We start from the raw sequence: 26,499 nt of genomic DNA, 5'->3' as shown, positions 1-26,499 counted from the left end.
CGGTGGAGCTGTGGGGACATGGGAGAGAGAAGGGTGGTAAATCAAAGGTGTGATGCATACATTACTCGCTGGAGAGTTTCTGATGTGTGTGTGTGTGTGTGTGTGTGTGTGTGTGTGTGTGTGTGTGTGTGTGTGTGTGTGTGTGTGTGTGTGTGTGTGTGTGTGTGTGTGTGTGTGTGTGTGTGTGTGTGTGTGTGTGTGTGTGTGTGTGTGTGTGTGTGTGTGTGTGTGTGTGTGTGAGACAGGTGAAACCCAGGTGAAATAGTTCATGAGAGCAGGGTGTTCTGTTCCTGCATCACATGAGGATTGTTTACAGTGTCTTGCTCTTCCCAACTCAAACATATCATAAATCAAGTCTATTATTCTACTATTCTATTTGAATTGTGTATTTAGATATCAGACACGCACCATGTAGAGGAGATGGTTGCCAACTTGTCTCAGTCAATCAAAGCAACAGCAATAGGAAACATTTTTCGTGGGGATGAGAGCAGAATTTAAACATAAAAGGCTATTATTATTTTACTTCAAATTAACCTTTTCATAATTAGCATAAACTTTGAAGACGCCCCAAGGTTAATCACAACATTTACATATTTGCCTCCTGCTTAGATTATTAAAAGGGTAAATGTTTACTAAAATGTTTGTGTTGTTTTATGCAAATTATGTCACAAATGAATTTATGAATTTTCACTTGAATGGAAAGTACCGTTTGTAATTTAGACATATCTAAATTAGTTTCTGTGATCTCTCCAATTTAAATGCTTGTTTCTTCTAAATGTTTTATTTGACTTTGCTTGATTAATTTAAAGCTGCAATTAAAAAAGCACCGATGAAAAGGGGCAGGAAGAAATGTAGCCTGCTACAATTAAATTAAAACTATTCCTCTGAAGCTAGTGCTCAAGTTTAGATGATTGAGAATTGTTGCAATATTATTTGTCCTTTTCATTCTATCATGTAGCATTAGGACAACTAATGTGGTTGCTGATTGAATGTTATAGTTACCCTCTTTCTTTATGTCATGTAGCTCTGGGTCGATTGAAATTGTTGCTCTCTGAGTCTGACCTGAGTTTTCCCTCGGTTTCTTTGGAGCGCTTCGTAGAAGCGCAGGAGAACGCGTTGTGGTTGTCATAGAGATATATCGGCAACGTTCAATAGTTCCAGACTCCTCCCGCTATTGTTTATGATTGGATAGAAGTTATGTCAGGAATTCCCATCATGCCTTTGCCTCTACTTCAAGCTAAATATTCTTCATCCAGATTAGTAGACCCTCATTCAACAGTAAACACCCCCCATCGAGTTGTTAGTGATAAGGACTATGGTGATACTGTCGATGTCTAGGGTTGTTAGACCTAGTGTTAACTTATAGCTTACTGAAGTAAAAACACAAATAATAATAATATATTCAACTTCTATAGCGCTTTTCATTCAAAAAAGAATCTCAAATAATCAAATATAACAGCTACACAGCATATGATAATAGTAGGTGTGGACTACGAGCTTCAACCAGAGGTGAGCGTTTTGAGTGCAACAGTTGAGAGGGAACCACGTGGCTTGAGCAGAGAGAGGTTGTCAACGGAAGTACCAACATTTATACCTTGACTCAAAATTGCTAGCTAGTAATGCTAGTGCTTTGAAGACATCACACACAACACAATTGTCCTGAAGACATAACTTTATTAATAAACCAGCAAGCAAGCATGTAAAGTACGATGCATTATGCCCAGGTCAGGACAACCCTACAGGCATATAAAAACCAAACAAAAGTACACACCATTACCCTTGTAGAGATGGGCTGCAGCAGGGTTGCCAACGGTCGTAAACAGAGAGAATGAGAGAAAAAGCTGACAAGAGAGTTTATTTCCCTTTTGGTTTATTGTCTATTCCACTTGCTTTGGCAATGTAAACACATGTATCTAAAGCCAATTGAATTGAATCGATGGAGAGATACAGACAGAGTGAGAGAAACAGAGAGAGAGAGAGAGAGAGAGAGATACAGAGTGTGAGAAACAGAGAGAGAGAGAGAGAGAGAGAGAGAGAGAGAGAATAAAAGAGGGATGTCCTAAGCACAGAACTGAGCCTGTGGGAGGGGTTGAGGTTGTTACATCCACATCAATGAAGACATTCACAAGTGTCCAGCAGAGCAGAGGGGATGGGGGTTGGGGGGGGGGGGGGGTCTACTGGTCTCTCTGGGGGCATTTACAGCAGGGAGGAGGGGGAGGAGGAGGAGAGAAAGAGATGCAAGCAATGGAAGAGAAAAAGGGCTACATGTACTTGGGGGAGAGCACACAGAGAATGGTGGTAACATGGAGGGATACTCTGTTGTCTCAGTGTGGTACAGTAACTCTATAGGTGGCTATGGGTCTGAGGACAGAGAAAGGCATCACTTTAGCAGCATAAACAAACAGAACTGATATAAAAGGCAGTTGTGATGTGTCATTTTTGTGATTTTGCTCACACACGAGCATGTACACACACACACGCACACACACGCGCACGCACACACACACACACACACACACATTCCCCATTCACCTCGGCAAGAAAGGTTGATACAAAAAGTCTAGTTTTGACTAAGCTAATGCCCATTGAAAGCCTTTTTGTAACAAACAAGCTATGTAATGTACTGAAAGTGAAAAACGTGTGCTAAAATGAAGGGCTAGGTAAAATAGGAACTGACCTGGATACAGCTAAAATGGAACACTTGCTCTGTATCAAAGGGCAGTCATGGGGGGTCTCTATACTTGACTCTGGGCTGGACTTATGATTCCCCAGCATAGCATTCATACAGCGTTATACAGTATATCTAAAACGTGATTGTTTGATTGATTCATTGATTGATTGATTTATTGAGTGATGAAGAGAGGCAGAGGAGTGTACGGTGTTTAGGCAGCAGGAGGAGGAGTGTACGGTGTTTAGGCAGCAGGAGGAGGAGTGTAAGTCCGTGTTCGTGTTGTTGTGGTCAGTCGGTCCGGTCCTCACAGGCCGAAGTCAAAGGTAAGGTCAGACTTGCCCATCTTCTGTCTATACACCGCGTCAAACTTGTCGTTCATAGACACGGTGAAGATGTCCTGCCACAGTCCCACGCGACCTGACAGAAGAAAGAGTCACATGACCATACATCACTTCGGTTTTAGCTATGAATGAGACGAATGACCAAGAGGAGTGGTCAGTAGTCGATATGAATGTTGTCATTTTGAAACCTTCTTTATTGCGTATTGATCAGCTCGTAGGCCATCTATGCTTCCTTATGACTCCCAACCGTGTACAGTGAGGTCCATAAATCACCCTCCATAGAGATGAGCAAAAAAGACTGTATGAAATAAATAATACAGATATGGAACGATATTGTACGCATATTTTTGTGGGGGGAAATGATATCATTTACAATACAATTACTCAGAGAAAGAGATTTTGTTCAACAAGTTATATTGAGCAAAATAGCCCCATAACGTCAAAGATACAACAACATATTTTACTGCAGGTAATCAAATCAAATCAAAAAATATAAAATGTCATTTGTCACACGCTTGGTGAACAACAGGTGTAGAATTGAAGTTAAATGCTTGCGGCCCTTCTCAACAATGCAGAGTGAAAATAGAAACAATAGTAGAAGATAATAACACATGGAATAGATACACAATGAGTCACAATAACTTTGCTATATACACAGGGTACCAGTACCGGGTCGTTGTGCAGGGGTTCGAGGTAATGGAGGTAGATATGTACATACAGTGTATTCAGGAAGTATTCAGACCCCTTCACTTTTACCAGATTTTGTTACGTTACAGCCTTATTCTAAAAAAGAAATTGTCCTCATCAATCCTCACACAATACCCCATAATGACAAAACAAAAGCTTAGAAATTGAGCTCAGCTGCATCCTGTTTCCATTGATCATCCTTGAGATGTTTCTACAACTTGATTGGTGTCCTCCTGTGGTAAATTCAATTGATTGCACATGATTTGTAAAGGCACACACCCGTCTATATAAGGTCACACAGTTGACAGTACATGTCAGAGCAGAAACCAAGCCATGATGTCCGCAGAGCTCAGAGACAGAATTGTGTCGAGGCACAGATCTGGGGCATTGAAGGTCCCCAAGAACACATTGGCCTTCATCATTCTTAAATGGAAGAAGTTTGGAACCACCAACTCTATCTAGAGCAGGCCATCCAGCCAAACTGAGCAATCAGGGGAGACGGGCCTTGGTCAGGGAGGTGAAACAAGAACCCGATGGTCACTCTGACAGAGCTCTAGAGTTCCTCTGTAGAGATGGGAGAACCTTCAAGAAGGACAACCATCTCTGCAGCCCTCCACCAATCAGGCCTTTATGGTAGAGTGGCCAGACGGAAGCCACTTCTCAGTAAAAGGCACAAGACAACACAGGAGTGGCTTCGGGACAAGTCTCTGAATGTCCTTGAGTGGCCCAGCCAGAGCCCGGACTTGAACCCGACCGAACATCTCTGGAGAGACCTGAAAATAGCTGTGCGGCGACGCTCCCCAACCAACCTGACAGGGCTTGAGAGGATCTGCAGAGAAGAATGGGAGAAACTCCCCAAATAGAGGTGTGCCAAGCTTGTAGCGTCATACCCAAGAAGACTCGAGTCTGTAATCGCTGCCAAAGGTGCTTCAACAAAGGACTGAGTAAAGGGTCTGAATACTTATGTAATTGTGATATTTCAGTTTTTGCTTTGTAATTATGGGGTATTGTGTGTAGACTGATGAGGGGGAAAAAACGATTTAATACAGTTTAGAATAAGGCTGTAACGTAAGAAAATGTAGGAAAAGTCAAGGGGTCTGAATACTTTCTGAATGCTCTGTACGTAAGGGTCACTGAAGGGGGGCGACGTCATCAATGTACTTATTAATGAAGCCACTGATGTGATAAACTCCTCAATGTTATCGGATGAGTCCTGAAACATATTCCAGTCTGTGCTAGCGAAACAGTCCTGTAACTTAGCACCAGACCACTTCCGTCTTGAGCATGTCACTGGTACTTCCTGTTGGGAGTTTCTGTTTGTAAGCAGGAATCAGGAAGATAAGAGATTTGGTCAGATTTGCCAAAGGGAGGGCCTTGTATGTATTTCTGCGTGTGGAGTAAAGGTGATCAAGGGTTTTGTCGCCTCTAGTTGCACAGGTGACATGCAGGTAATAATGAGGTAAAACGGATTTCAGTTTCCCTGCATTCAAATCACAGGCCAGGAGAAGTGCGTCCCTCTGGAAGTTGTCATAGAGCTTGCATCGGTTTGTGGTGGTAAACAAACAGCGTCGAAAAAATATAGATGAAAACTCTCTTGGTAAATAGCACGGTCTGCGGCTTATGAGGTCTTCCAACTCAGGCGAGCAAAAACTTGAGACTAACATTAGAGAACGCGCACCAGCAGCTGTTTAACTAAGAGACACACCCTCCCCCCTACTCTTAACCTAGGGTGCAGAATATCTAGAGCTGCCGACTCGCTGAAGCAGAAACCTTCATCCAAATCGAGGTCAGTGATCGCTGTTCTGAACACGTTTTCGGCCATAGCAAATGATGGGGGAGACATTATGCACAATAAAAGTTACGATCAGCATAAGAAAACCTTGAAAACCTCGCTATCTAACGCGGCGTCATCTCATACATCCAAGTATGGAGTTCTTTTCTGCTTTGGATCCTTATTTAGGCGCCAAACCCACCACTGGTGTGCTTAGTAGTCAAAGAGCTCTATTTTCAAGTTATCCAACGAATGTAAATTCCGGGAGTTTGCTAAAATGGCATTGGTACTTGGATTGGAGCCGGTGCTATGGTCAGATTACATGAAAATAAAGCTCTTTGGCCACGCATACCAGTTTGGGGTCGAAATAAGGGTGTATAAGCAGAAAAGAACCCCATCCCTACTGTAAAATATGGTGGTGGAACTTTGACGTTATGGGGCTATTTTGCTTTCACTGCTCCGAGGTCCTTTGTTAAGATCAACGGCATCATGAACTTTGCCAAGTACCAGGACATTTTAGCCAAAAACCTGGCTGCCTCTGCCAGGAGGCTGAAACTTGGATGCGAGTGGATCTTCTAGCAAAACAATAACACCAACGACACATCAAAATCCAATAAGAAATGGTTCATTGACAGCAAAAATAAACATTTTTCAATGGCCATCTCAGTCTACGGATTTGAACCCCATTCAAAACCTGTGGTTTGAATTGAAGTGGGCCGTCCATAAGCACAGATGAAGGATATCAAGGATCTGGAAAGATTCTGTATGGAGGAATGGTCTAAGATCACTCCAAATGTGTCCTCCAATCTCATAAAACATTTTAGAAAAAGGCTCAGGGCCAATAACCGCACAAGGTGAAGTATTGAAAGGTGTTGAAATCAGGGGTGCCAATCAATTTGACCCCTATCTTTTTGAGAGAGAAAAATATTACTTGTAAAACAAAATCTCTTTCTCTGAAAAATGCTATTACCATAAAATAATTTCCCCAATTCTTGGAGTATACCATATAAGTATTTGTATTATTTATTTGATACAGTCTTTTTTGCTCATCTGTCAAGAGTGCCAATCATTTTGGGCCTATGTACGTATGCCTATGTCTACAGACATGGACTCACCTGTCCTCCAGTAGTGTGTATAGGAATGTGTGTTTATGGCCCTATTAGCTCAGAGCTGTGTGTTAGACCAGCACCAGGTCAGAGGCTAGGGTCCATGCACTACAAGAAACAGAATATGGAGAAAACAAGACAAATCTGACAACAAATCATAAGAAAAAACAACATAACAAAAATCTACAATAATCAACATGAAAAATGGAATCATAATTATATTAAAATGACATTCACAAATCATAATGCAAGAAAAAGTACAACAAATGTGAATGGATTTCCAAACTGATCAGTAAGGTTCAACTCCTTGTGCCAGAAATCACTGAGCTGTAATTACTATGTTTAACCACAGGGTGGCGTTGCAGAGCAAAAATAGGAGTGAATGGAAATGCCCTTAATGAATGGTACGATATTCCCTATTCCTTTGAAAGTGTATGTTACTGCTGGGGTATGTACATCTGATTCATGATCTGTGGTTTGCTACAATAAAGCTCTAGTTACTCTCTGCCCCTAACAGACCCAGAATCAGCCTTCCGCAAACCAGTGCTAACCTTCACCATTATGAGCCAAACAACTAAACTGGCCCTGGATCATTGCTTAAAGATATAGACTACATACAAACGCATATTATGTAACTGTTCTACATAGCCTACATACAAATCTGGTCTAGGTTGACTCATCCTCAGCCAGCCGAGACATACACTCCCCCAGGGTTAGCACAGCTATAAAGCCATATGAACAAATTCGATATGCTTTGAAGAGTGTGCATCCGTATGCATACAGCAGTGGACACATAGCAGGTTTCTGTATTTTGATGTACGGGTGAGGCTCACACACTCCGTTCTGATATCCTCTTTCTTTGTCTCTCTCTCCCTGTCATTCCCTCTCTCCCTCTCTGTTCCCCCTCTTATATCTGAGTAACACCATGTCATGCACTGCAATCATGCTTGTGTCTAGGCTTGTGAGTGTCTAATAGTAGCCTAAACAATGTATATGATACGAGCAGCAAAGCCATGAATGGGGCTAGAGGGAGTCTGGTCACATCCGTTTAGCAAATACAGTACACAAAGTACAGTGTGTGTGTGTGTGTGTGTGTGTGTGTGTGTGTGTGAGTGTGTGTGTGTGTGTGTGTGTGTGTGTGTGTGTGTGTGTGTGTGTGTGTGTGTGTGTGTGTGTGTGTGTGTGTGTGTGTGTGTGTGTGTGTGTGTAAAGGTTGGAGTTGACATACAGTACACATGTTAGGTTACTGTCCCTCTTGGCACACAGCCTTCACACCTTCCATTCACTTTACGGCACAAAGCACGCAATGCTTCAGTAACCTTACAGATCTCTTTACTTATTCAACTCTGTCGTCGGGAGATATTCGGAAATCTCTTCTTTAGTGACTGACTAACCCTCACTTCCGTTTTCTTTCCTCCTTATCCTCCTACCCTCTATCCCTCTCTTTCTCTTCCTCACTCTCTACCTCTGTCCTTCCCTATCTCTCTCCCACTCCCCCATATCTCTTGCTCCCTCCCTCCCTTCCTTCTCTCCCTACCCCCTCTATTTCTCTACCTCCCTCTCTCCCCCATCCCTCCCCCCTCGCTCCCTCCTGCAGATGGAGAGGGTCTCACCCCTGCAGATGGAGAGGGCCTCTGAGTTGCAGCACTGCTCTATGAGCTGGTTGCAGCTCTCTACCATTGTCTCCAGCTGGGCCTTGTCACACGAGACACCCAGGAACCTCGCCAGCTGCCCCACCAACGTCCCCAGGTCCTGGAGAGAGAGAGGGGAGAGAGCAGAAGAGGAGAGAGGAGACGAGAGAGAGAGAGAGCGAGAGAGAGAAATTCAAATAAAATAGTAACTATATTCAGTCTCCTCCAGAATTATTGGCATTTTACATGCATGTTACCTCATTTTTACACCCCAGTGAAACAGGAAGCCATGGAATGCCACAATACAGTTCCTTAAAGTGGTAATCAGCAGTTGCTACATCCATTCTTGGACTTCTGAATTCATTATACAGTGGGGCAAAAAAGTATTTAGTCAGCCACCAATTGTGCAAGTTCTCCCACTTAAAAAGATGAGAGAGGCCTGTAATTTTCATCATAGGTACACTTCAACTCTGACAGACAAAATGAAAGAAAATCCAGAAAATCACATTGTAGGATTTTTAATGTTTTTATTTGCACATTATGGTGGAAAATAAGTATTTGGTCAATAACAAAAGTTTATCTCAATACTTTGTTATATACCCTTTGTTGGAAATGATAGAGGTCAAATGTTTTCTGAAAGTCTTCACAAGGTTTTCACACACTGTTGCTGGTATTTTGGCCCATTCCTCCATGCAGATCTCCTCAAGAGCAGGGGTGTTTTGGGGCTGTTGCTGGGCAACACAGACTTTCAACTCCCTCCAAAGATTTTCTATGGGGTTGAGATCTGGAGACTGGCTAGGCCACTCCAGGACTTTGGAATGCTTCTTACGAAGCCACTCCTTCGTTGCCCGGGCGGTGTGTTTGGGATCATTGTCATGCTGAAATACCCAGCCATGTTTCATCTTCAATGCCCCATTCATTCTTTCCTTTACACGGATCAGTCGTCCTGGTCCCTTTGCAGAAAAACAGCCCCAAAGCATGATGTTTCCACCCCCCAAAAAGTTATATTTTGGTTTCATCTGACCATATGACATTCTCCCAATCTTCTTCTGGATCATCCAAATGCTCTCTAGCAAACTTCAGATGGGCCTGGACATGTACTGGCTTAATCAGGGGGACACGTCTGGCACTGCAGGATTTGAGTCCCTGGCGGCGTAGTGTGTTACTGATGGTAGGCTTTGTTACTTTGGTCCCAGCTCTCTGCAGGTCATTCACTAGGTCCCCCCGTGTGGTTCTGGGATTTTTGCTCACCGTTCTTGTGATCATTTTGACCCCACGGGGTGAGATCTTGCGTGGAGCCCCAGATCGTGGGAGATTATCAGTGGTCTCGTATGTCTTCTATTTCCTAATAATTGCTCCCACAGTTGATTTATTCAAACCAAGCTGCTTACCTATTGCTGATTCAGTCTTCCCAGCCTGGTGCAGGTCTACAATTTTGTTTCTGGTGTCCTTTGACAGCTCTTTGGTCTTGGCCATAGTGGAGTTTGTAGTGTGACTGTTTGAGGTTGTGGACAGGTCTCTTTTATACTAATAACAAGTACAAACAGGTGCCATTAATACAGGTAACGAGTGGAGGACAGAGGAGCCTCTTAAAGAGAAGTTACAGATCTGTGAGAGCCATAAATCTTGCTTGTTTGTAGGTGACCAAATACATATTTTCCACCATAATTTGCAAATAAATTCATAAAAAATCCTACAATGTGATTTTCTGGATTTTCTTTCTAATTTTGTCTGTCATAGTTGAAGTGTACCTATGATGAAAATTACAGGCCTCTCTCATCTTTTTAAGTGGGAGAACTTGCACAATTGGTGGCTGACTAAATACTTTTTTGCCCCACTGTATGTACCCATTGATTATTGAAGAATATAACTTAGAAATGCCTCATGGGCTTAGTTCAACTGCCGTATTCCATCAGACACCAATATATAAACTTGTTTAACTTTTTTTGTAAACAAATACATCTTTAACAAACACTATATTGCTCCAAAACATGATTAAAAATATAATTTTGATACCATGGACCGTCAGTCCTTGCATCCATAGCTTTGTCTATGAATTTGAGAGTGGTGACATTTCTCCAGCCCCATCCCTCAGCTTTTTACCAAAACCAGGGGTGGGGAGACGGCTTTGTTATTGTTTCTACTGCTGATTGCGCTTTAAGCTGAGACTAAATTTAAAAAGTTGAATTTTAATGAAGATTAATAAATATATATATATATATTTAGGGGTGCCAATAATTTTGACAACTACGTATTTATTTTAGAAATTACTTGTTAAACAAAATCTATTTCTCTGAGCAATATAAAATAATACTTTTTTTTTTTGTATTATTTATTTTATACAGTATTTTTTGCTCATCTTTATCAAGAGTGCCAATCATTTATGAGGTGACTGTACCAAATTATCTCTTCTTATCACTCCGAAATGACCTATGAGCTAGAATTTGATAATGTCTTCTTAATAGGCGGGTTGCAGTGCATTCTATTCCACACACAACGCAGTCACACCACTGTCACACCACTGTGACAAGGGCTGTATTTATAGGGGGAGTGGGGTAAGTTGAGCCAAAGGGGTATGGTTTTCTTGTTTCTAGGAAACCATACGCAACATGTATCATTTGACAAAATATACTGAACAAAAATATAAGGCATTATCGCTGGGATATGAGTTAACAGTGGTAAGAAGTACAACATGTTTGTTAGGTGTTAAGTCTGTGTTAAAATATGCTTCAAATGATTAAAAGACAAAAAGTTATTATGTTGAATTTTGTTTGGAAAATAAATATAGACATGGTTATAAAACGATAGTGGTAATATTTAATTCAGTACAGACATTTGTAGGCGTCTTAACATACCCTGTTCCGCTTGTCCAAAATAAGAGGTCTCTGTTGGCACAACTTACCTGGGGTATGAGGTAAATTGAGCACTTTTTCGACCCCTTTTTTTGGACAAGCTATGTTTTCAAAACTGTAATGTTTACAACTATTCTGATTATTTCCAGGGATACACAACATCCTGAAATCTATGTAGAAATCTTTTGTTTGAAAGAATACTATATTTCTCCCTTGACGGAGTGATGCTGAATGTAAAAAGCGTCTCAACTCACTCCACTCTCCCCTACATCTCAGACAGAGCGGGGGTTGAACTCTGACTCCGAACATCTGGTTATGTCATCTAGACACGTGTACAGATCCTTCTATGCGTTATCTAGCGGTTATACATTGGAGTTTCATTGCCTTGCTATAAAGAGGCTGAATTTCTGTCTGCCTATGTGGACGGTTATAAACTTTGACCGCAGTTCCCTTTTTTCTTTCTATAGAAACAGAAGTTTTCTTATCCTTATATAACACACTTGCTCAGCAAATACCCTTGACACACATGTTACTGTTCATCTCAGTTGCGCACAAGCCATTTTTGGATCTGTGTTGAAACGTGCCTACAGCAGAACAGCACTGGTCAAACGCTCAAATACCTTTACAGAACGTCTGATCATGTTCTTGCCTTAGTTACTGACTTGCATTTCTGAGACCAACTTTTGTCATCAGTGAACACAAAAGCCACTGTTAAGTTTTGTTCCTGGAATATAACGCATTGTTTTCGTCAGAAGAGAAACGTGTGCAATTGTTTTTCAATGTTTCTGGCAATCAGTAAATACTACTGCACAAAACGCTTCCGGCTGGTGTACCCCGGGTTTTGTTGTGTACCCGTGCTTTGTGGCAGCCGGTACTTTGTACTTGGTTGTGTGTACTTTGTGCTGCCTCACTTGTTCTTTGGGCATTTGTTTTTGTGATGCGGTTGCGTCCTGTTTTAATAATTGCCTGAGTAAAGTGCTTTGTCCACTCATCTCTGCTCTCCTGCGCCTGACTTCCATGCACCGGCTACACCCACCCATTGACAAAATGAGCCCATCAGTGTCATACCATGTACAATATAATAACAGTGTATGGAAAGATCAAGGAAATGGGGACTGTCTAATTGTTACAATATTGTTGACATGCAGGGATGCAGAGCATGAAGTTGGGTTAACCATAAGTCATCATCTTACACATTGTGAACTTTGAAAGAGCTTTGCTATGGTGATGATTGAGGCCTATACATTCATAGTTGTGTTCCTCCATTGTAATTCACCTTTCGTATTTGCATTTATTAATTACATTTTTTTACCCTTTTTTTCTCCCCAATTTTGTGATATCCAATTGGTAGTTACAGTCTTGTCTCATCCTACGGACTCGGGAGAGGCGAAGGTCGAGAGCCGCACGTCCTCCGAAACACGACCCTGCCAAGCTGCACTGCTCGCATAAAATGGAAGCCAGCCACACCAATGTGTCAGAGGAAACTTGCGAATAGTGTTTCTGCGCACCAATGGAAAGTCTATATAGCAATGAGCAAACTATCCTTTGTATTGAATACATGGAACTGCATTGTGATAATACCAATCAATGTGCTTAATTCTTCTATTTTTTTATCAGGAATAATATTTGTGTATGAAATTGTTTGGTGTAATATGCATAAAAGGAGAGTAATAGCCCATAATTCTGCACCTTTGGATAGTTGTACTTCCTTTTTAGTGACTGCAAAGAAAATGTATTGATCTACTTTTCTTAGACAGACTAACTTTCTGTTTTGTCTGCTGGGACTCAATAGATAAGTATGGTAGCGTTTCTCTTTTTGCAGGCAGTCGTGTTCTTTTTCAATCAATCTGGAATGTTGACGGTATAATGTCATTTTGATGGATGTATTTATGTTTTGAGGAGGCAACTACATTTCCTAAAACGCATTCACTCTTTTGCAAAAGGCCACAGAGTTCTCTCTCTTTTGAACTCTATTTGGGAAGTCGACAACAATGTTAAAAAGAAAATGCTTGTATGCGATTGAGAGAAACTGTAACCTGTTTGCTTTCTAAGAAAGGTAGGCTACATGAGCTACTTGCCCCCCAACAGTGTCAATGCTGTAACTATGTTGGAACACTGATAGTCACTTTGAGTGATAGTGAATAAGATCACGTCTTGGAAGGCTTGCTAGTGTATATACTGTATAAATGTTTGTGTTTGCAAATTATTCCTAATAAGAACATGCTGTGTTTCTGGGCAGGTGTTGTGTGTGTGTGTGTGTGTGTGGTGTGTGTGTGTGTGTGTTTCTGTGCAATGCAGCCCTGCAGGGACCTTTGGAACAGCAAACACTATTGATTTGCCCCCCTTCTGCCCCAGTGGGAGTACAGTTACAGTTATGTTCCACAGACCGGAACTCTGGTTGCCACGTAGCTCTGAGGGTGGTACGATTATCATAGGGGTTAGGTGGTATGGGTAAAGTTAGAGTGACATTGGTTTGGGATAGGATAGAGCAGGACCACCCAAAGCAGGGCCAAACTTGGCTTGTTAGAGGCTTCCAGAATGATCTTGTGGTGGGTTTTAGCGGCTGACTACTCACTGTACCTCTAGGATAGAGGCTTGGGGTTCTGGTAAGGTTTGGTGTTAGTTAGATATATGGTAGACAGTAGATATAGATGAGTGATGGAGGGAGAGAGCGAGGAGGAAAGCGTTTGTTTTTTACCTTGTACATGTCTTCATATTTCAGGAAGAGGACATTTGAGTCCATGCGATGCTCCCAGAACTCCTGCACGTGCTCAAACCAGGAACCATATCCCACTATGAGACAGAGAGAAAAAAGAAGGGGAGAGAGAGAGATATATAGGTGGAGAGAGTTTAGTGAGTTTCCCCAGGTGACTAGGCTTTCTCTTCCCTCTTCACACAACCTGGCCTGATCAGTTACTTATTGCCTAAATAATCATTAAGAAAAGTAGTCCAGTGTAGACACCCCCTGCACACCTGGGCGGGGTGAACCCTGAACTCTGACACTCACGCTTGTCATTCATGAAGCGTCTGCAGAACTCCTGGAAGGTTCCGCGGTAGCTCATGGTTCTGAGGGAGCGGTGGAACTGGTAGTAAGACACCACAAGATCTTTAGGGTTCCTCGCCATGTAGATCACCTACAGGAGAACCACATAGACAATTAGGATTGAATACATGGAAACATTATACAAACCAATTGAAGTGTACTCTAACCTTGGACTCTCCATTGTGCATGGCTGTAGGCAGGAAGCGGTAGGGCAGGTGGCTTTTGATCAGACGAGGAGACGTCAATTCCTGGGAAAACATAGAGGAAACGTCATCATAACATTGGGAACAGAGACGGTATAAAACAAGGAGCAGAAAAACACCTAATCCATTTCTTGCTTTGCATCACCACATGGTGCTACATGTGGTGTGCTGAGTGTTTTGGTTAACTGTACCTGTCTGTTTTACAAGGAAGTGATTCAGGATCAGGAAGTAATAATACTCAGTACTGTAGGCCTACCTGTATGATGTCTAGGCCAGGCTGAGGGTACTCCGGGACAGTAATAATACTCAGTGCTGTAGGCCTACCTGTATGATGTCTAGGCCAGGCTGAGGGTACTCCAGGACAGTAGTAATACTCAGTGCTGTAGGACCTACCTGTATAATGTCTAGGCCAGGCTGAGGGTACTCCGGGACAGTAATAATACTCAGTGCTGTAGGCCTACCTGTATGATGTCTAGGCCAGGCTGAGGGTACTCCAGGACAGTAGTAATACTCAGTGCTGTAGGCCTACCTGTATGATGTCTAGGCCAGGCTGAGGGTACTACAGAACAGCAGTAATACTCAGTACTGTAGACCTACCTGTATGATGTCTAGGCCAGGCTGAGGGTACTCCAGGACAGTAGTAATACTCAGTACTGTAGACCTACCTGTATGATGTCTAGGCCAGGCTGAGGGTACTCCAGAACAGTAGTAATACTCAGTACTGTAGGCCTACCTGTATGATGTCTAGGCCAGGCTGAGGGTACTACAGAACAGTAGTAATACTCAGTGCTGTAGACCTACCTGTATGATGTCTAGGCCAGGCTGAGGGTACTCCAGGACAGTAGTAATACTCAGTGCTGTAGACCTACCTGTATGATGTCTAGGCCAGGCTGAGGGTACTACAGAACAGTAGTAATACTCAGTGCTGTAGACCTACCTGTATGATGTCTAGGCCAGGCTGAGGGTACTCCAGAACAGTAGTAATACTCAGTGCTGTAGGCCTACCTGTATGATGTCTAGGTCAGGCTGAGGGTACTCCAGGACAGTAGTAATACTCAGTGCTGTAGGCCTACCTGTATGATGTCTAGGCCAGGCTGAGGGTACTCCGGGACAGTAATAATACTCAGTGCTGTAGGTCTACCTGTATGATGTCTAGGCCAGGCTGAGGGTACTCCAGAACAGTAGTAATACTCAGTGCTGTAGGCCTACCTGTATGATGTCTAGGTCAGGCTGAGGGTACTCCAGGACAGTAGTAATACTCAGTGCTGTAGGCCTACCTGTATGATGTCTAGGCCAGGCTGAGGGTACTCCAGGACAGTAGTAATACTCAGTGCTGTAGACCTACCTGTATAATGTCTAGGCCAGGCTGAGGGTACTCCAGAACAGGAAGCTGCTCATCGATGTTCATTAGACCAATCTCATCTGGTTCCGCTCCCTGACTCACCAGATACACAACTTCCTGAAGGAGACTGGTACCTGAGAGAGCGAGAGAGAGAGAGAGAGAGAGAGAGAGGGAGAGAGGGGGGGGGGGGGGGGTGTTAGGAGAGAATAAAAGAATCAAGAGGAATAAGTAAATGGGTAGTCGTTTGTCTAAACGTAAAAAGGAGACTGGTACCTGAGAGAGCGAGAGAGAGAGAGAGAGAGAGAGGGAGAGAGAGGGGGGGGGTGTTAGGAGAGAACAAGAGAATCAAGAGGAATAAGTAAATGGGTAGTCGTTTGTCTAAACGTAAAATTACACCAATGAGGGGAAAATTCACAGCCCAAAATACACCATTATAGTGCTATGTTTAGCAAACATTTACCAACCTCACACCCCAAAGGATCTTCACGGAACAAAAATATAAATGCAACATGCAACAATTTCAACGATTTTACTGAGCTATAGTTCTTATAAGGAAATGTGTTAATTGAAATAAAGGCCATAATCTATTTACTTCACATGACTGGGAATACAGGTGAGTACTTGGAATTTGTGTTATAAGGCAGTCTGGTAAAGCACTTTGACCAGCAATTTACATTGCACACAGATTGGAACTATCAGTTCAACTCCTCATCTTTGCTGACTAAGTCCGAGTGCTAAAACAAAACAGTTGTTGCCTAGATTCTGATTTCATATTGTTATCATGGCAGGGGACAGAGACAGTCAGTGGAGAGAGCGAGAGAGAGAGAGAGCATTGCCCATGTTGAGGCAGGGAGAGGACGAATAGGTCATCAGGTGAGAATTTGGAGTGTAGTGGTGAAGAAACAATGGTGAACACACAAATTAAATATTTAAATGTAGTCCTATAAGACATGCTTTGTAGATGTATTATTGTTTAAGTTTATTCATATTTCGGCAATAGAAAGGCCCAACTATTTTGGCAATAGAAAGTAAGACACTGTCTGTCATGTTTGTTGAAAGGGACTGAGCCACAATTCAGGGACCAGTTGAGCACAGATGACAGGGGCAGAGCCACCAAACAAATAGAAGTTATCGACATCAGCACCAGCACAAAGTCATACCAACCACATCCCAAGTTTATTGTAATCCAGAAGTGAGCTGACATAGTTTTGTCATTTCAAGCTAAGTGGTTTCAAGATTCCCCCTGGCTGCATTACAATGCCTCTTTAAAGTTGTTTTTTTAATAAGAGGTCATGCTTTGGCAAAAACTCAGACCCTGCCTTTTATTGTCCCCAGCACAAGGTGCACCTGTGTAATGATCATGCTGTTAAAATCAGCTTCTTGATATGCCACACATGTCAGGTGGATGGATTACCTTGGCAAAGAAGAAATGCTCGCTAACAGGGATGTAAACTAATTGGAGCAAGAAATTTGATAGAAATATGCTTTTTGTGTGTATGGAACTTTTCTGGGATATTTTATTTCACCTCATGAAACATGGGACCAACACTTAACATGTTGTGTCTATATTTTTGTGCAGTATAGTTTTACACTGAATGCTGCAATGCTAGTTTGGCAATTTTAGCTAACCTTAGCTAGCACCAGGCTTTAGAAATTGGAAGAAGACTATTGAGAAGATTTCAGCTCATGCTAAAAGAGTTCACAAAAATCAAACCCCGTGGACTCACAGTTATCTACTGCTTTAGCCAGACAAGAAGGGGAAGCAGGACATTGTCTACTGAAAATTGTAGGTTCAGTGATGTTCTACGTAAGACAGGGTGAGGCCTTAACCTTTTGTGACTAGGGGGCAGTATTTTCATTTTTGGAAAAATAACGTTCCCGTAGTAAACGGAATAAAAATTGTAGGTTCAGTGACGTTCTTCACAAGACAGGGTGAGGCCTTAAGAGGTCATGAGGAAGAACATGAAAATCTTTTGGAACTTTTAAAAGGCAGAAGACGACAAAGTCCTTCAGAGCTGGTTAAAGAGGCACAACCATGATTACACTAGCCCTAAGATACAGAATGATATTCTTAACTTAATGAGAAATTACATAATTTAAATAGTCAAAATCATCTGATCTCTCCCCTTCCCCCCAACAACACAAAGTTAAGCCCTTGGCTGTTGGACAGGTGAACAGTGAGTATTGACTGTCCACTTGGGTAGTGCAATAAGCATTTTTCTATGGCTGGCCATGCTTTCCACCTGGCTACCCCTGCCCCGGTCAACTGCCCGGCACCCCCCATAGCAACTCGCCCAAGCATCCCCCATTTCTCCTTCACCCAAATTCAGATAACTGATGTTCTGAAAGAGCTGCAAAATCTGGACCTCTACAAATTAGCCGGGCTAGACAATCTCGACCCCTCTTTCTAAAAATATCTGCCGAAATCGTTGCAACACCTATTACTAGCCTGTTCAACCTCTCTTTCGTATCGTCTGAGATTCCCAAAGATTAGAAAGCTGTCGTGATCATCCCCCTCTTCGAAGGGGGAGACACTCTAGACCCAAACTGCTACAGACCTATATCTATCCTACCCTGCCTTTCTAAGGTCTTCGAAAGCCAAGTTAACAAACAGATTAGCGACCATTTCGAATCCCACTGCACCTTCTCCGCTAAGCAATCTGGTTTCAGAGCTGGTCATGGGTGCACCTCAGCCACACTCAAGGTCCTAAACAATATCATAACTGCCATCGATAAGAGACATTACTGTGCAGCCGTATTCATCGACTTACTACTTCTCTGATAGAGTTCAGTGTGTCAAATCGGAGGGTCTGTTGTCTGGACCTCTGGCAGTCTCTATTGGGGATGCCACAGGGTTCAATTCTCGGGCCGACTCTCTTCTCTGTATACATCAATGATGTTGCTCTTGCTGCTGGTGATTCTCTGATCCACCTCTACGCAGACGACACCATTCTGTATACTTTTGGCCCTTCTTTGGACACTGTGTTAACTAACCTCCAGACGAGCTTCAATGCCATTACAACTCTCCTTCCGTTGCCTCCAACTGCTCTTTAATTCAAGCAAAACTAAATGCATGCTCTTCAACTGATCGCTGCCCGCACCTGCCCGCCCGTCCAGCATCACTACTCTGGACAGTTCTGACTTACAATATTTGGACAACTACAAATACCTAGGTGTCTGGTTAGACTGTAATCTCTCCTTCCAGACTCATTAAGCATCTCCAATCCAAAATTAAATCTAGAATTGGCTTCCTATTTTGCACAAAGCCTCCTTCACTCATGCTGCCAAACATACCCTCGTAAAACTGACTATCCTACTGATACTCGACTTCGGCGATGTCATTTACAAAATAGCCTCCAACACTACTCAACAAATGGATGCAGTCTATCACAGTGCCATCCGTTTTGTCACCAAAGCCTCATATACTACACACCATTGCGACCTGTACGCTCTCGTTGGCTGGCCTTCGCTTGGCCCTCGCACTGGTCACCATAGCAGCACCGACCCGTAGCACTCGCTCCAGCAGGTATATTTCACTAGTCACCCCCAAAGCCAATTCCTGCTTTGGTTGCCTTTCCTTCCAGTTCTCTGCTGCCAATGACTGGAACGAACGGCAAAAATCACTGAAGCTGGAGACTCATATCTCCCTCACTAGCTTTAAGCACCAGCTGTCAGAGCAGCTCACAGATCACTGCACCTGTACATAGCCCACCTGTAAATAGCCCATCCAACTACCTCATCCACATACTGTATTTATTTATTTATCTTTCTCCTTTACACCCCGGTATCTCGACTTGCGCATTCATCTTCTGCACATCATTCACTCCAATGTTTAATTGGTATATTGTAATTACTTCACCACTATGGCCTATACCTCCCTTATCTTACCTTATTTGCATACACGGTATATCAACTTTTTTCTACTGTATTGACTTTATGTTTGTTTATTCCATGTGTAAGTCTGTGTTGTTGTATGTGTCGAACTGCTTTGCTTTATTCTTGGCCAGTCCGCAATTGTAAATGAGAACTTGTTCTCAACTAGCCTACCTGGTTAAAAAAAGGTTGAATAAATAAACAAAGTGCGGTTCACAGATTTTTCATATCATCAAACCGTCCTTCTCTCATTCCATGATTTATGGTATAACCGGTTAGTACACAAGGGGGGCGGCAAAAACGTAAAAACATACCATTGGGCATCTGCTACCAGAATTCTAACAGAATTTGCGAATTTCCAGGGAGGCTGCTAGCTAAATATGCAACGAGCACAATTTTTTTTTTTAATCGCAATGTCAGGCAATCCAGCTCATAAAGGTATACAGTTGAAGTCGGAAGTGTACATACACTTAGGTTGGAGTCTTTAAAAATCGTTTTTCAACCACACTAATTTCTTGTTAACAAACTCTCGTTTTGGGAAGTCGGTTAGGACATCTATTTTGTGCATGACACAAGTCATTTTGACTGTGCCTTTTAACAGCTTGGAAAATTCCAGAAAATGATGTCATGGCTTTAGAAGATTCTGATAGGCTAATTGACATCATTTGAGTCAATTGGAGGTGTTCCTGTAGATGTATTTCTAGGCCTACCTTCAAACTCAGTGCCTCTTTGCTTGACATCATGGGAAAATCAAAAGAAATCAGCCAAGACTTCAGAAAAACATTGTTGACCTCCACAAGTCTGGTTCATTCTTGGGAGCAATTTCCAAACGCCTGAAGGTATCATGTTCATCTGTAAAGACAATAGTACGCAAGTATAAACACCATGGGACCACGTAGCTGTCAGGAAGGAGACGTGTTCTGTCTCCTAAAGATGAATGTACTTTGGTGCGAAAAGTGCAAATCAATCCCAGAACAATAGCAAAGGACCTTGTGAAGATGCTGGAGGAAACAGGTACAAAAATATCTATATCCACAGTAAAACGAGTCCTATATCGACATAACCTGAAAGGCCACTCATCAAGGAAGAAGCCACTGCTCCAAAACCGCCATAAAAAAGCCAGACTACGGTTTGCAACTGCACATGGGGACAAAGATCATGCTTTTTGGAGAAATGTCCTCTGGTCTGATGAAACAAAAATAGAACTGTTTGGCCATAATGACCATCATTATGTTTGGAGGAAAAAGGGGGAGGCTTGCAAGCCGAAGAGCACCATCCCAACCGGGAAGCACGGGGGTGGCAGCATCATGTTGTGGGGGTGCTTTGCTGCAGGAGGGACTGGTGCACTTCACAAAATAGATGGCATCATGAGGTAGGAAAATGATATGGATATATTGAAGCAACATCTCAAGACATCAGTCAGGAACTTCTTTGGGCTGATATCCCGCTGACGGGATCGATATGACAACAGCCAGTGAAAGTGCAGGGCGCCAAATTCAAAACAACAGAAATCCAATAATTAAAATTCCTCAAACATTCAAGTAATTTACACCATTTTAAAGATACACTTCTTGTTAAACCAACATAGTGTCCGATTTCAAAAAGGCTTTACAGCGAAAGCAAACCAAATTATTTTGTTAGGTCAGAGCCAAGTCACAGAAAAACACAGCCATTTTTCCAGCCAAAGAGAGGAGTCACAAAAAGCAGAAATATAGATAAAATTAATCACTAACCTTTGATGATCTTCATCAGATGACACTCATAGGACTTCATTTTACACAATACATGTATGTTTTGTTCGATAAAGTTCATATTTATATTTAAAAAATCTCAGTTTACATTGGCGTGTAACGTTCTGTAGTTCCAAAACATCCAGTGATTTTGCAGAGATCCACGTCAATTTACAGAAATACTCATAATAAACATTGATAAAAGATACAACTACTATGCACGGAATTACAGATACACTTCTCCTTAATGCAACCGCTGTCAGATTTTTAAAAAACTTACGGAAAAAGCACACCATGCTATAATCTGAGTACGGTGCTCAGAGACCAAAACAACCTAAACAATAACCGCCATGTTGTGTAGTCAAGAGAAGTCAGAAATAGCATTATAAATATTCACTTACCTTTGATGATCTTCATCAGAATGCACTCCCAGGAATCCCAGTTCCACAATAAATGTTTGTTTGACCCAAGTTAAACAATTTAAAGGCAATGCTACCAAATACTAATTGAATGTATGTAAACTGAGAATGTGATGAAAGAAATGAAAGCTAAAATAAATAATTCTCTCTACTATTATTCTGACATTTCACATTCTTAAAATAAAGTGGTGATCCTAAATTACCTAAAACAGGGATTTTTACTAGGATTAAATGTCAGGAATTGGGGAAAAAATGAGTTTAAATGTATTTGGCTAAGGTGTATGTAAACTTCCAACTTCAACTGTATCGGTAGGAGATACTCAATGTTATTTTTGGTGCATTTGAACATTTACAAGCGAATGTGAACGAGAGACATTGTACAAATGAACAAAGTTTTGATGCATGTTTGTCTGATCTGAAGCAGCATGTATACAAGCTGTGTCTGTCTGAGGTCGCCTGCTCTACTCAGAAGGGGGGGAAGCAGACAGCAAAAGACAGCAGTGGCAGCTGTCCAGATAACTCACCCAAAGGGATTTAACTTCTCAAATACGGCAGAAGGCTTACACAGTATGATGCCCTATCACCTTATTAATTCATTAACTTAATTAGATAACTAGCCAGGTAAACTTAAGAGGTCGCTTTAACACAGAATTCTTACTTTTTCACAGCAGGAAGAAAAGATAAAGAACGTAAGATATCTCTTGCTGTGTTTTATATATTCACAAATCTAAAATGCTTCTCTTTGTAATTTCTGCTCGGAGTCAGACAAATGTTGTGCTTCAGTTACACTTCTCCGCGAGGATGAGAATTCATAAATGGGCATTCTATCACTTGACAGCGCTCTGACTGAAATGTAGCTTTTTTCTCAGGTACTTTTCTCTGCACCTTTCTCAGGTAAAACTCAAGATTAACTTTAATCAAAACATTAGGAAGTGTAGATGGCTACAATATATCTATGATAAACATGAGAAATGATGGCCATGCATCGTTTTTGCAAAAAATATCTTGCTTTTTCATTGTAAACTCATTTACTTGTATGGCTGCCAGCCAAATAGTGGCACACTTCTGCAGTCATCTGATGAATATTAAGCTATTGTCTGTTGAATGTACTGCGCTAATGTATTTTCTGTGAAGGAAAACCATAGTTGCACGTCCCTGGTCCCTGATCACTCTGTTGAAGCAAAAAAAAACACTGTTGACTTTGAATATAAAACGCGACCCCTGTCAATTCACAGCTGGACTCACCTGCTCCTGCTTTCTCCCATTGTGCTATTTACAAACACACACATGACTGGCTCAACCATTCTGGGGAACTATGAGAAGCTTCATAATGTAAAATAATGTGACAGGTGAAATGAAGAACGTGATCTGCTTTATCTCCTAATGCATTGCAGAAGTTAGGTAGCAGGTATTTACTTAAAAAGTTGCTACAAATGGTATTGACTATATTGAAAAGCAACCCAGTTTCTATTTCCAAATACTCCGGTATATAGTATATACGGTATACTGCCTCAAGCCTACTGTCCACCTGTGTACAATGTCTTTACCAACTACATATTTTACCAGGACTTGAAAAATGATCATTTATTTTCACCAAAAGCATTGTGGACAATTGTGCATCTCCCGCCCTTCTCTTTGATGGGCCTGAGCCTATTGCAACATGGACATGATTGAGGAAGATTCGTGGCTAGGTGCGCTTGCACGTGGAAGGACTGTGCTCTCCCTCAATAGCTCCTGTATGCTGCCTCTATCTAGTCTTAACTTTCCAATAGTTCACGTTCCACTCTCCAAACCCTATAAATGGCATGTTATTTATTTATCTATATTTTTATTGAACCTTTATTTCACTAGGAAAGTTAGATAAGAACAAATTCCTATTTACAATGATGGCCTACCCAGGACAAACCAGGACAACTCTGGGCCAGTTGTGCGCCACCTATGGGACTCCCAATCATGGACGGAAATGATACAGCCTGGAATTGAACCAGGGAATGTAGTGACGCCTCTTGCACTGAGATGCAGTGCCTTAGACTAATGCGTCACTCGGGATCTAAATTTACAGAATGGTTACCTGGAGGAAAATGGGGTAGGGTCATGCTTTTTTAATTTCAGTCAAAGGGAGGGTTTAGTATTTTTTTTTAAATCTAGTCCAGGGGTGGGTCATGTAATTTGTAACTGATGAAATTTCAATATTTCTGTGTTTTAGAATTAGTTGCATGTTGGGCTATGTATCGATGTGTGCCCAATGCTGCCCTTCATCTCTGATTCTCCACTGGGCAGGCAACATCATAGGCTATTTAGTGTGGTCTCAATAAAATGATCCATAGCCTATAGGCTATGAAGTGCATGCTCTGAGAAGCACAGAGCATAGTTATATTTCTAAGATACACTATATATTCAAAAGTATGTGGACACCCCTTCAAATTAGTGGATTCAGCTATTTCAGCCACAAGCGTTGCTGACAGGTGTATAAAACTGAGCAAACCGCCATGCAATCTCCATAGACAAACATTGGCAGTAGAATGGCCTTACTGAATAGTGAAGAGCTCAGGGACTTTCAAAGTGGCACCATAGGATGCCACCTTTCCAACTAGTCAGTTCAGCAAATTTCTGCCCTGCCAGACCTGCCCTGGTCAACTGTGAGTGCTGCTATTGTGAAGTAGAAAAGTAGAAAGGCACAACAACGGCTCAGCCGTGAAGTGGTAGGCCACACAAGTTCACAGAACAGGACCGCTGAGTGCTGAAGCGTGTAAAACTCGTCTGTCCTCGGTTGCTACACTCACTATCGAGTTCCAAACCGCCTCCTTCCCAGAAGAATGGAGACTGTTGTAGCAGCAAAGGGGGGACCAACTCCATATTAATGCCCATGATAATGGAATGAGATGGTCGATTAGCAGGTGTTCACATACTTTCGGGCCTACAATATATGTAAAATGGCGTAGAATTGCATGAAATGTTTATAAAATGTTATTTTTATGCGATGAAAGATTCATGCAATGCTTTTACTATAAAAGAGATCTTTCCGTCCCTAGTCTTGTCCACGGTGGTCTGCGAACCCAAAACATTCTGGCCTGCAGCCCTGTGCGCTATCAAAATTCCTGTGTTGACATGTTATGCTTACAAGACGAAGGACAGTTTCTAAAACTGCATATCTAAGATCCTGGTCTGTCCAAGAAGTGAGGGTAAACGGTAGACATGTTCTCTGCTATCCACTTTGTTTTGATTCTTATTTTGGGTACAGGGGAGGGTCCGTTTTTTCCCCCCCAAGCATTCAGGGAGGGTTTAGGTCATATATTTAGCTGGAGGGAGGGCCAGACATTTGCGTTTCAGAGGATTGATTCTATCCATGTAACCCTTATTATAAATAACATTCACTGCCTTACAGTGCTACTATTGTACGGAACAACATCACTGAGGGAGCATAGCAACCCAGACTGCTCCCACCTCTCTTCTTCTCTCCTTCTCTCTCCTGCAATTATAATTTACTCGTGAGGATGCAGATATAGGCACTGCTGGAATCCTGTGTGGACAGATTAGAGACATTAAAGGAACAGTTGCTCTATATGTCTCTGAAAGATTTTACTCCCACAATGAACTCGAGGGAATACGGATATTTACGTCCACCTAGTCACGTGACCTGGAGTACCCACCCGCGCTGCGATTTCTGCTCCAGCACAGGTTGTCAACACACAAGTGCGTCACACTCAAGCACCACGTAGCCCGGTCCGCACCAACACAGCAATGCGCAAAGCAAGCTGGTTGAGACAGGAAGAGACGGATGTAAACAGTAACCCGAGGCCTAAAAATTCAATACATTGTCTGTGTATCCTCGGATAACAGACAACAGCGTATTGATGCGAAGTGCGCAGGCGTTAAACGTAACTCGAAGGTACCCATGATAAGTTATTTAGCCTGCTGCAGGCTATGTTTGGAGAGAGGTAAACATTTACGACCTTCCCTAATAGGCCAGTGAAACTCAGCACACAATGAAATAATAAACTCACATGGACTCAACTGGAGACATTTGAGTTTATTACACACGACACAATAAGACGAAAGAAATGTTAAGCAACTATAGACCTACACCTAAGACCCTGCATTTTCAAGCCTACAGCATGCTGCATCCAGTGAGGGTATTGCACTAACGTATTGCATAGCATCAACACATGCCAATATTGTTTACCTGACTTGGGATACGTGACAATCCATATGTCGCTACTTCTGAGGGAGAAGTTGGCGATCTCCTCCATCTTTCCTCTGCAGAAGGGTGGAAGTCGCACTCCATCAAACTCGAAGTATTTGCTCTCAAACTCAATCGGGGTGCTTGGCGTGTCTGCCTCGCTCTCGGCCATCCTCAAAACGAGCACTAAACGAAAATATATTTGCAATCAATTTTGAGAGCTATAATATTTCGAGTGCGAGTCGAGATATATGGTTGTGATAGTCGGCGAGCGAAGTACGCATTGACCTCCAGCCAATCACGTCGTAGCAAAGTGATGTAATGCGATGCGCTCATGTGAGGCGCGCGCCTCCTCTTCAGCATCAGCACCAGTTCGCTCTTGCGGAGCACGCGCGTGCTCACTGGTCTCTGTAGCCGGAAGAGGAATGCTTTCAAGCATAGGTTACATGAAGCATTGAAGATGATGCCAATAGGCCTGCTGTTGTTCTTGGAATTAAAAATCAACAGATTAGGTTTTCCAATTATAGGTGAATTACATTCTTTATTCGCCTATGGAATGGTCCATGTTTAATCCGAGTAGACTGCTGTCAAGTGAGCCGACGCCCGCAAAACGCTGCCAAGCCATCCCCGCATCAGTCTCCTGAATTCTT

The 26,499-nt window shown here is 42.3% G+C and overlaps 1 protein-coding gene across 1 annotated transcript; it reads right to left on the bottom strand.

Annotated features, from left to right (window-relative positions):
* Positions 1–1,654: 1,654 nt before the first annotated feature.
* Positions 1,655–26,485, bottom strand: LOC109896731 (sulfotransferase 4A1). The gene is made up of 7 exons (XM_031831850.1): positions 25,853–26,485; positions 15,651–15,781; positions 14,270–14,350; positions 14,067–14,193; positions 13,758–13,852; positions 8,190–8,328; positions 1,655–3,088 (listed from the first exon to the last, which is right to left on the bottom strand). Exons 1-7 carry the CDS (start codon positions 26,019–26,021, stop codon positions 2,976–2,978), a joined length of 855 nt encoding a protein of 284 aa, XP_031687710.1. The 5' UTR covers positions 26,022–26,485; the 3' UTR covers positions 1,655–2,975.
* Between the last annotated feature and the right edge of the window lie 14 nt (positions 26,486–26,499).

Source organism: Oncorhynchus kisutch, linkage group LG9 (assembly GCF_002021735.2).
Source record: "Oncorhynchus kisutch isolate 150728-3 linkage group LG9, Okis_V2, whole genome shotgun sequence".
Lineage (NCBI taxonomy): Eukaryota > Metazoa > Chordata > Actinopteri > Salmoniformes > Salmonidae > Oncorhynchus > Oncorhynchus kisutch.
This window is presented reverse-complemented; position numbering and strand designations above follow the sequence as displayed.